At 35.8% G+C, this 12,195-nt stretch overlaps 1 protein-coding gene across 1 annotated transcript in view; it reads right to left on the bottom strand.

Annotated features, from left to right (window-relative positions):
- Positions 1 to 4,183: 4,183 nt before the first annotated feature.
- The window catches only part of LOC138702120 (uncharacterized), a 168,821-nt gene continuing 160,809 nt past the window's right edge, over positions 4,184 to 12,195 (bottom strand). Inside the window, exon 2 of the mRNA XM_069829714.1 lies at positions 4,184 to 6,548. Within this exon, the coding sequence (XP_069685815.1) occupies positions 5,873 to 6,548 (676 nt within the window). The 3' untranslated portion in view covers positions 4,184 to 5,872. The remainder of the gene's footprint in view (positions 6,549 to 12,195) is intronic.

A 12,195-nucleotide genomic window follows, 5' to 3' on the forward strand; every position in this document is an offset into this window, starting at 1 on the left:
CCTATGGCGGGCTTATGTGAGGGCGGCAATGAACCTTCGGGTTCCTTAAAAGCCAGTAAGTAAGTAAGTAAGTAAGTAAGTAAGCTGCACAATTGCCCCATAAGCTTTCGTAGGATTGTCCCTTCGTCCTCTCCTAGTCAATTTTCTTTCGCTCTGCATGTACCAAGTTAATTAAAACCGATTGAAATTTCTAAGGGCTGACCTTACATCCTACAAGAATTCCTTCCCTCCTTTTCGCTACCTAGAGCAGAATGCAATATAGACACCCCTGCAACTTGAAATTCCCCCACACTCAGTCTTTGCTTACTCTACCGTAGAAAAGACTGAAAACGTCTGGCATAAAGGATGTGACAAGTGAATAATGAAATGTTGAGAATATTATAAGGCAGGCAGGGGGCAGGTTAGCCCTGTAATTGGGATGTCAAAAGCTGTTCTTGACTCCTAGAACGCTGCAGGTCCGCTGAGCTGTGAGGAAATACAAACACAAGTGTTGGGGGGGGGGATCCACTTGAATGCTTCATTGACTATTCTAAGGCTAAAGGGTTTAATGGCTGAAGCCTCCTGAAAGACTGGATAATTTTCAGTAATTCAAGCAATAAATAATTCGTTCTAGTGCAGCGCTTCTAACTGTGGGTGGCTGTCTGCAGTCGAGCGAAACGGGAAACAAAAGAAAAAAGTCGGCTTCTTCTCTAGAGTTAAAATAAACAAGTGAGATTTAAGGCACACGAGTTAAGAATAACAGTCCCAATCCCCTTAATCCATGAAATATGAGAAAGATTAAAGGAGGGATAGTGGCGAACTAAATGACGAAATTGAAACAGCAGACTTGGAGGAAGAAGAAGGAGAAGAAGAAAAAGAAGAAGAGTGAAGCATGGTACGGGTAAAGCATGGAGGGCACTTCACTTTATTATGAGAATCTTGAGAAAGGCTAGGCCCAAATCGAGGGAAACAGCATATCTAACGTTAGTTCGACAGTTAATGGAATACGGAACTACATGTTGGGATTCCTATAGAATATATCAGGTAAATTCCTTAGAAAGAATCCAGTATATGGCAGCTAAATTTGTTAAAGGTAAAAGAGAAGATGGAAACGATACGATAAAAGACTTAAATGGGAAACTTTGGAAAACAGACGTAGGAAAACTAGAATAACATCATTGTATAGAGCACATCTAGGTCAGAAAGCATGGGTAGACATAACGGCTAGGTTAGAAAAGCCAACGTACTATGGTAGGAACGATCATGATTTTAAAATCAAATGTAGGAAACAGAAAACGGATGTAGGTAAATTCTCATTTTTAAATAGAACTATAAATGATTGGAATGACCTACCTGCAGCGGTCTTTGAGGGCTGTCCTTCCTTAAGGAGATTCAAGAATAACTTAAAAAGTTGTGTATAAAGTGCAAATTAAAATTAATGTGACATTCAACATTTAATTTTTTAAGGTGACATGTATTTATTTAGCCTGACGAGCTACTTCCTTCGTTTGAATTGTAAATTATTTAAAAATAGCGTGTAAGAGGGCCTTAGACTAGAAATGTTTAGCTTAAATGTAGTTCTGTTTATAAGTATGCATAAGGGTGTAATTATTTGACTTATTTGAACTGTTGCATCAGTGAAGCGAGGTGAGTCAGTGAAGTTATGGTTTTCCAGTGCATTGAATAGTTCCGAAGAGTGATAATTTATAGCGTCAATGAAATGTGTTTAATAGTGTCAGTGAAATGTGTCCTAAAGTGTCAATGAAATGCGTCATAGTGTCACTACAGTGAGTGAGATGAGAGTAAAGTGAAAGACTATTGAAACTTATATAGGGCCTATACATATGTAGGTTGTTTTGTAAAATTAGGTTGTTTTATGTTTTATTATTTTTGTGTTAAATTGTATTGTGTATTCTTATTCTATTGTGTATATAATTGTATTGTGTATTGTAATTTTATTGTGTATTGTTTATATTGTGTATACCACTGCCACCAGGTGCTTGCCCACTTGCAGTGTAAATAAATACATACAAGAACAAGAAGAAGAAGAAGTAGAAAGTACTAGTGAAGTGTCCTTACACACGAGACCGAGGCAAAGAGACAGGACTACTGTGCTTCTTTACAGAACCCGGTACTTTATTTTATCGGGAGGCTAGTGCAGAAGCCCTATTCCTAAAGTATGTTGTAATACATTACGAATTCCAACTGAAGATATCGTAAAGTATGGAGCTGTATCTTTCTGTTTGTATTTTCCATCTATGTCTATTTAAAAGACATTTTCTTAGTTTACACCAAAGTATTCAAATTAGTAATAGCCTTACTTACTTACTTACTGGCTTTTAAGGAACCCGGAGGTTCATTGCCGCCCTCACATAAGCCCGCCATTGATCCCCATCATAAGCAAGATTAATCCAGTCTCTACCATCATATCCCACCTCCCTCAAATCCATTTTAATATTATCTTCCCATCTACGTCTCGGCCTCCCCAAAGGTCTTTTCCCCTCTGGCCTCCCAACTAACACTCTATATGCATTTCTTGATTCCCCCATACGTGCTACATGCCCTGCCCATCTCAAACGTCTGGATTTAATGTTCCTAATTATGTCAGGTGAAGAATACAATGCGTGCAGCTCTGCGTTGTGTAACTTTCTCCATTCTCCTGTAACTTCATCCCTCTTAGCCCCAAATATTTTCCTAAGCACCTTATTTTCAACCACCCTTAACCTATGTTCCTCTCTCAAAGTGAGAGTCCAAGTTTCACAACCATACAGAAGAACCGGTAATATAACTGTTTTATAAATTCTAACTTTCAGATTTTTTGACAGAAGACTAGATGACAAAAGCTTCTCAACCGAATAATAACAGGTATTTCCCATATTTATTCTGCGTTTAATTTCTTCCCGAGTATCATTTATATTTGTTACTGTTGCTCCAAAATATTTGAATTTTTCCACCTCTTCGAAGGATAAATCTCCAATTTTTATAGTTCCATTTCGTACAATATTCTGGTCACGAGACATAATCATATACTTAGTTTTTTCGGGATTTACGTCCAACCCTATCGCTTTACTTGCTTCAAGTAGAATTTCCGTGTTTTCCCTAATCGTTTGTGGATTTTCTGCTAACATATTCACGTCATCCGCATAGACAAGAAGCTGATGTAACCCGTTCAATTCCAAACCCTCTGTGTTATCCTGAACTTCCCTAATGGCATATTCTAGAGCGAAGTTAAAAAGTAGAGGTGACATTGCATCTCCCTAGTAATATCCTACTCAGCCAATTTGTAACATATTTTGAAACGAATAATATACTTCATGTAAAGCTAAATCTACTACTCAAGTCATTGCTCAGCTAGTTCATTGGACATCAGATACCTTTCAAGGAAAGAAGGTTGCTACGATCACATTAACTGGAAAGGAAAATTTACTGATTTCTTCATATTTATGCAACAGGAAACAAGTTGTTGAAATTAATGGTAATCGTTCCTCATCTATCGATGTGTCTACTGGGGTTCCACAAGGATCTATCCTCGGGTCATTTCCATTTATAATTGTTATGAATGATTTGCAATTTTCGTTACATGAGAAAATTATCTTTTATCCAGATGATGTCACTGTGTTTGAAGTTTCCGATGATTTTATTATTGACAATACTATTACTGTGGACAATTTAATACAAATATACTTAGTATTAATTTGACAAAGACTCAAACACTTCATTTTAATCTCAGACATAATCAGGGATCTGATGAAGCTGTCAAGCTTCTGTTTTTTTTTTTATTGATAGTAAGTTGCCATGTAGTTATCATACTGAAGAGCTCTGAAGCAAATTGTCTAGACTTACATTCCTTTTAAAGATGCTAAAAGAGTGTATTGGTTTAAGGTGGAGGGGGAAAGGAACTGACCACTCTAATCCATTATCTCCTGACTTACTTGCCTCATGAGTGATGCCTTATTGGTGTCACTTGAGGTTGAAATCTGTCTTCGGACAGTTGACTAAATAACAACAACAACATTGCCTTAGTTGTAATGCCAAGGCTATTTATACGCATGCTTAATAACCAATAAAATAATTATTATTACTAGTACAAGGAAAAAAAAAAGATGTTTGGTTAATCTGACTACATAGAAAAAAAGTTAGGAAGCAACATGAGAAATACTTACCACACCAATGTCTGAACTGTGAAGATGAAGAATGCTACTGGTTCCGGTTTACTGATATTTATTAGCATTTTCAAGCTTGTCAGTAACAATTCACAAGGACCAAACAACATTCTATCAGTGAGCTAAAATATTAACTTACGATAATATATTTACAAGTTTCATATATAAAACATAAAAATATTCCATAATACAAGGTATAGCTTGATTATAAATATGTTAATAATGATAATTGGCTGTTGTATAGCTTCGTTAAGGAACCACAAGTTAAGTATCCAGAAACAGCTTAAGATAAATTCCTCCATCAGTCTATATCATGAAATCCTTTTATGCTGATCAAACTGATAAAGGATGCTAATTGTTTTGGATATTATAAACAATTTGTTTCAGTTATGTTGCACCAAGAACAACATCCATATAAAATCATCCTCTCTTCCGATGTTTTCGCCATCATGAACGTCTTTGCAGATATTGTCAAGTGCCTGATCATTCTTCACACTTCTGTATCCCACACGCAACATCTTCCACTTCTTATAAAATGTAGAAATACTGTTTACAAAACCCCACATGTCCTAAGTTCTGCTTTTTAAATAACTAAGCATCATGTTTACTCACTTCAGTTGAGCACAGTTCATATCATAGTCACTCTCAATTCACAAATCTGGTTTTTCTTTCGTGTAATGTATATAAATGCACAAAATAGTCAAAAACTATTTTTGAGTATCGTTCTTTGTTTCTTAAGAATAAGCTTATACAAAATATATTATATCTACAAGATTACATATCGTTAATATGCTTTCTTTATTTTACAGTACATCTAAAATATATGTTAGTTCTTTAAAAAGATGTTAAGTAAAAAGCTTTTATGCATTAGATGTTAGTTGTGTAGCAAAATGAGTAAAATAACCTTAGGAATTCCAATTTGACGAAGTAAAATAAATACTAAACATATATTTTTTTTATCATGACACATAACACAACGAAAAACTGGATTACAACAGACAAATCTTGAATACTGATTTCTCTCAAATTTAAAACATTTTCTTGATCCAAAAGAAACAAATGATTACTGTATATGTTTGACTAACAAAATGATTTGATCAACCAATAAATCCCACAGTATTTATGTTATTCTCTTAGCACTTCTTTAGTAATATTATAAAATAAGGTTTCCGAATTTTATTTCTGTGAAAAATATTACTTTCGTACTACAAGTTTTTACATTTTATTTTCGTTCTTTCAATCCACATCTTGGAGCACAACTATTTAATTTCCTGAATTAATCAGAATTGTACAAAATATAGGAAATTAAACAGATTAAGTAAGAAAGTAAAGACAACTTAATTAAAGAATGAACAGTCTTAAATGAAATTAAATTATTTTAAAATGAGTGGGTAATAATTAATGTAAATCATGTAATGGAACAAAAGAGAAGCGTTGTTTATCACTTAGTTACTGGACTGCCAAGTAACGCGTTCATTTGTTTGTTTTTTTTTTTTCCTTCGTTCTGATTTATTATCTGTTAGAATTACTGGCAACATTTGATCATGAATTAAATCCTAACCAGACGGATAAAAATAATTTTAATAACATTGCCTACGACCTGAAAATTGCACAATAGTGTCGTCCACACTACATAAGAGAATGATTACGTCATGTCTGTCCATAACGCAGAGTCATGTGCAGTTCAATCATACTATAGAAGGCCATTAACAACAAACAAGGTCATTCGTCTAAGGCAAAAGCCTCTGGTAATAGGCTGGTTTCTTACTCTTCTCGATGACGTAAAACGACTGTGGTTTTCCGTTCCCTGCGAAATATTTCTGTATCATCACTTTGTGCTGGGACACCGGGGCGTAGTACGAGACCGCAGGCGACTTCTGGTTGTTGTGGTTGGACTTCCTGTGTTGCTTCTGGGGTTTCGGCTTCTGGTGGACGTCGTTCCTATCCGTCTGGGTCCACGACGAGGCCTTCTGAATGTTATATATCTTGCTGTCCTGAGCCTGCAGCTTGGAGGACGCCATCTTGCGTCTCGCATTGGCCGCCATCTTCTTCAAGACAGGGATGTTCCAGTGATACACTCTCGCGGGCTTGCCGTTCGCTCTGAAGCTGAGTGGCAGCTTGTTCACCGAGTTGTAGTTGCTGGACGCCTTCAAGGGCTTGGTGTGGGAGTAGTAGTAAGGGTTGGGGGGCAGCTTGATGATGAACATGTGCGAGTCGTCGCTGTTGATCCCGTGATGCCTGGACTCGCTAGCCACGCGCTTCCTGTGGTGGTTGGACGGCGTTCTCCTGCGGGACATCCCCAGATGGGTTAGCAGCTCGTGGTTCGCTTGGTTGGGGGCCGCAGCCGCTGTGCTGGTGATCATGGCGGTGGTGAACAGCAACGCCAGCCAAATCAGAGTCGACAACCTGCAAAATGGAAAGGGGTTGACTTTAAATTTCTATCTTTTACAATTTTTAAGATAGAGATTTCATATTCTGTACACTTTATCTCCTTCATCTATACTAATAATAAATCTGTAGCCGAAATTTTTCTGGTAATTTTCGATTTTCCAAAACAATTGGTCCTAACATATATAATTAACCACCCTGAAACCGAAAATCGCTTTTTTGAAATTTTTGTTTGTATGTCTGTCTGTCTGTCTGTCTGTCTGTATGTTTGTTACCTTTTCACGCGATAATGGCTGAACCGATTTCGATGAAAATTGGAATATAAATTAAGTTCGTTGTAACTTAGATTATAGGCTGTATGGCATTCAAAATACGTTATTTAAAAGGAGGGTTATAAGGGGGCCTGAATTAAATAAATCGAAATATCTCACTTATTATTGATTTTTGTGAAAAATATTACATAACAAAAGTTTCTTTAAAATGATTTGTGATAAGTTTTATTCTCTGAAAATTTTTGATAGGACTGATATTTAATGAGATAAATGAGTTTTAAAATTAAAATAACTGCCATCTAAGGCCGTGTAATGAAATAAAAAACAAATGACTTCGTCTATAAGGGGCCTTGGACACAACAATCGAAAGCTATGAAACATAGCCTACAGACAATGTTTCTGTGTTTGTATGAAGTAATATCGGAAGCTAAATTAACCGATTTGTATAATTAATTATTATTTCATCATTGGAAAGTGTAGTTTCTCTGGATGGACATAATGCTATAATGTTATTACAGTAACTTGTGAGTGAATAGAGGACAGGTAAGATTAAAATAGCTTATTATGCACAGAAAACTTGATAGGTTATTCTGTATATTCATTTCCTGTATTTCTTATAATAATGTTTATGAACATATTCAATTTTATCTCAGAGAATTAACGAATAACGAGAGTGTATTGGTTTAGTATGCAGTAATAGTACGTTAGCTTAGCAATCCATCATTTTATAATTCAAATTTTAACTATGCTCAATTGAATCGTGTTAAAATACATAAAATACATATGCAATAAATGCAATGCAAAAAAATTGGGTAATGAGCCAAGCAGATTATGTTGCGCTGTTGTAAAAGTTGTTCCTCCTGAGATTCAAGAGCTCCCACAACAAATTAAAAACTTTCTAATTCGAGTACATCCGTTATCAACGCACTTTTTCATAATATAATATAATATAAACATACTAATAAATCTGTAGCCAAAATGTTTCTGTTAATTTTCGCTTTTCCAAAAATAATTGGTAATAACAATTAAGAAACATGTTAAAGGAATTGTCATTGCACCAAATGAGTGGTCTCTGGATCAAAATCATCGCATTTTAATATTTTAAATACAATTTAAATTAAGTAACATATTAAACGATTTATCCTTCTATCAAACACGAATGTTCCCTGGATCAAATGTCCTATTTTAATTATGTAATTACTTTATATTTATTTCTAACGGGTGCAGCGGAGCGCACGGGTACGGCTAGTATAAAATATATCCTTGTAGCTATATAAGTTTCATTGTGCCAGATTAATGGTTTTTGAGTTATTAAAATTAAAAAGAAAAAATCCATATTGTTAAAATCTATCTTCTCTTACGAAATTTAACTTTCATGAATGACTTTCTTACATCTCTGATATACAGGGCATATCAAAAGTCCGGTAACACTTTCAATATTTTATTACACAAAAACTACAAATGATAGCACTTTCAAACACACGCCAGTTTAAAGTCAAACTCTCAAAGTTCTGTTTACACCTTACAGAGATTCAATGTGTGAACCATGTGTATTTAGGAAAGAATTAAGTATCCAGAATTTTAAATAAATGAAGATTTTTTTATATATGTAACTTCAAAATTTAAACCTTTAGTGTGATTTATTTATTTAATTGGAAAGTATTCAGTTTATCATAAAATGTTAATAATGTGTTTTCATAGATCATATGCGGAGAGTAAGAGGAAGACAGAAAATAGGAAAGATTGGCGAATGCTGGGTTTGCAGTGAAAGACTTGTCATTTGTCAGAACACTATGTATACAATGTTTTTTTGTCAAACACATTACATAGAAAATAGCAAAAATGGTTATTTACAGATGCTATAGCAATTGGTTTATTATGTTTTGTAGTTTCAGCACGTCATATGTCACTGTAGGTACAGATGTTGATACACGGACATATTTTATATCAGGTACCTATTGCAGTACCAACAGGAATTAACATTTTTAGTTGATTAGCTACGGATCTCAACTACCTGAGGTTATTTAGCTTCGACGGGATTGATGACAGCGAGATAATTGGCGACATGAGGCCTAGGATTCGCCATAGATTACCTAACATTTGCCTTACGGTTGGAAAAACCGCAACCTAGTGATCAGTTCAAGCGGGAATCGAACCCGCGCCCGAGCGTAACTCGGAATCGGCGGCAAGCGCCTTAGCCGACTGAGCTACGCCAGTGGCTTTCAGCTAGTTATGAAACCTGCAATGTGCAGATTTCGCCTTCCATAGTTGGTGATAAATGTAGGTTCAAATCTGAAAATGCTTCCTAATATCACATTGTACTGACAGGGGCAGGAATCGCTTTCCTTTTCAGAATTATTTCTTGAGTTGGATTCTATCCCATTTTCACATCGTTTTACCATTAGGTCAGTGACAAAGTATGACTACCAATATAAAATAAGCCAAAGAATGTTTCAATGTCTATTTACAACTCGCCTAATATCGGTTCCCCTGAAACGTGTCAGATGAGGTGGAATGGAGTTTATGTATCGGCGGCACTCAGAAAACAGAGACGCTTCACTTGGAGGCGTGACAATCAATGGGCTAATGATGCTGAAATAAAGTCGTAAAGAAGTGAGATATGCAGTCTTATACTTTCAAAGCTACGTATGTAGATAAGAGCTATTAAATACGTCTTCTTGCCGCCAACTGAATGAATAATACTGCAAACCATTCACTTGTACATTTCATGATAAGAACACAAGGTGAGTTATTTCACAGTGACGGGTAACTCGCCAAGTTTCTGCCAATTCTTTGACAATCGTTCTATTGATTAGAGCTGTTCCACATCTCCTTGTAAACTGTCTGCCACCAGACCTCAGCCATATATTTTGACTCCACTGTTCGCTTAAAACATACATGGGCACAATTTTCGGTTACGTGAGGCACTCGATTTGAAATAGTTTGTTTACTAGGAGAGGAGACTGCAGAGTAGGATGGGAAATATAAACTGCTGTGACCTGCGTCACCTTATCGTAATCGCTAAGGCGGTCAGTGGCGAATTATTAGGAAAGCGCTTGGTTAACGTGAGAGACTCGGAAACTTTTATTCAATTTGGCAAATTAATTCGGCAGCTTTAATCATAAACCTCTTTACTGTTTCTCCGTCATTGAATTGATTTAAATCACAGGCGAGAAATTGCGTAACTAACCAATAATATTCCATCACGTTGTCTACGTTTATTTTCTTGAATATTCTGGCATTTCTCAAGATTACTTAATAGATTTGCACGTTCTCGACCTAAAATAATTTCAGAAAATCATATTTCGTTTTCTACGCACATTTGATATATTTTTAATAAATTTCTTTTGGAAATAATACATACAAACAACATTTAATTCCTCGTACCTTTTAATGCAGCGTGTTTAAGGTATAATGTCGTATTTAGTATACTATGCAAATGTTAAGATCATAAATTTTCTTCGGAATAGTACGAAAAATAACATTTAATTTGTCTTACCTTCTAATTCAGCATGTTCTTTATGACATAAGGAGTAATGTCGTTGTATATTAAATTTATTAATGCCTTATAGGATTTTCGAGCATAACATACATCGCTTGTTCTCCCCTTCTAAACAGCAAAAAAACTCTTCCTCCCATTTCTCATGAAATAATCGTTTTCTAACGCGTACACACTGCTTTGATAATGAAATTATGCCACCACTGATATTGCTTATGAAACTGATATAGAACCTGCCCACGCCTAGGAGCTACGTGAGGGAGGAACGGGGACTGTGAAGATGATGTCACTCAGAGCGATAAGCTCTGTGAAGGCCAGTCAGGCACAAATTCTCAAGTAAGGCACGATGCCCATCTCTGGCTTAAAACAATAGCCCCAGTCTTTAATAAAAACATACATCGTTATATTAAATGTATACAAAGCCAGAAATGACGTTTCTAGAACACTTCCTTAATGCGCCTCCTTAAACAATGCAAGCTAATGTTAATACAAGACGCTGTGGCGGCTTTTTATGTCAAACAGAGGAGACTCGACTTCTGCCTCGTTAACATTAATCACAGATTTGTTTTGTGTGCACCGTTTTAAAAGCACGACACGAATGACTAAAAAAATGTGTTCCCTTAAGAATGGCTTCGCTCTAGTAAAGTAAAATGTAATTACATACTGAAACAATGTTATTTAATGACGTCTAAATAGGTCATTCTCAATGTACGTATATCAGGACATTATAACTGCTTCTAGAAGTTCAGAAAGATTGAAGAGGTCAATTAGAAGAGATGAAGAAGATAACATACGTTGGCAAAACGTTTTAATTACAAATAATAATAATAATAATAATAATAATAATAATAATTATAATAATAATAATAGTAATAGTAATAATAATATATGGCAGAGTCCGTAGGCTATAGGTCAGTTTCTGTCAGGTGCGTTTCCAATTCACTACGGGCTAAAGCAAGGAGATGTGCTATCACCTTTACTTTTTAACTTTGCTCTAGAAGAGTATGCCATTAGGAAAGTCCAGGATAACAGAGAGGGTTTGGAATTGAACGGGTTACATCAGCTGCTTGTCTATGCGGATGACGTGAATATGTTAGGAGAAAATCCACAAACGATTAGGCAAAATACGGGAATTTTACTGGAAGCAAGTAAAGAGATAGGTTTGGAAGTAAATCCCGAAAAGACAAAGTATATGATTATGTCTTGTGACGAGAATATTGTACGAATTGGAAATATAAAAATTTGAAATTTATCTTTTGAAGAGGTGGAGAAGTTCAAATATCTTGGAGCAACAGTAACAAATATAAATGATACTCGGGAGGAAATTAAACACAGAATAAATATGGGAAATGCCTCTTATTATTCGGTTGAGAAGCTTCTATCATCCAGTCTGCTGTCAAAAAATCTGAAAGTTGGAATTTATAAAACAGTTATATTACCGGTTGTTCTTTATGGTTGTGAAACTTGGACTCTCACTTTGAGAGAGGAACAGAGATTAAGGATATTTGAGAATAAGGTGCTTAGGAAAATATTTGGGGCTAAGAGGGATGAAGTTACAGGAGAATGGAGAAAGTTACACAACACAGAACTGCACGCATTGTATTGTTCACCTGACATAATTAGGAACATTAAATCCAGACGTTTGAGATGAGCAGGGCATGTAGCACGTATGGACGAATCCAGAAATGCATATAGAGTATTAGTTGGGAGGCCGGAGGGAAAAAGACCTTTAGGGAAGCCGAGACGTAGATGGGAGGATAATATTAAAATTGATTTGAGGGAGGTGGAATATGATGGTAGAGACTGGATTAATCTTGCTCAGGATAGGGATGGATGGCGGGCTTATGTGAGGGCGGCAATGAACCTCCGGGTTCCTTAAAAGCCAGTAAGTAAT

The sequence above is a fragment of the Periplaneta americana genome, chromosome 6 (genome assembly GCF_040183065.1).
Source record: "Periplaneta americana isolate PAMFEO1 chromosome 6, P.americana_PAMFEO1_priV1, whole genome shotgun sequence".
Lineage (NCBI taxonomy): Eukaryota > Metazoa > Arthropoda > Insecta > Blattodea > Blattidae > Periplaneta > Periplaneta americana.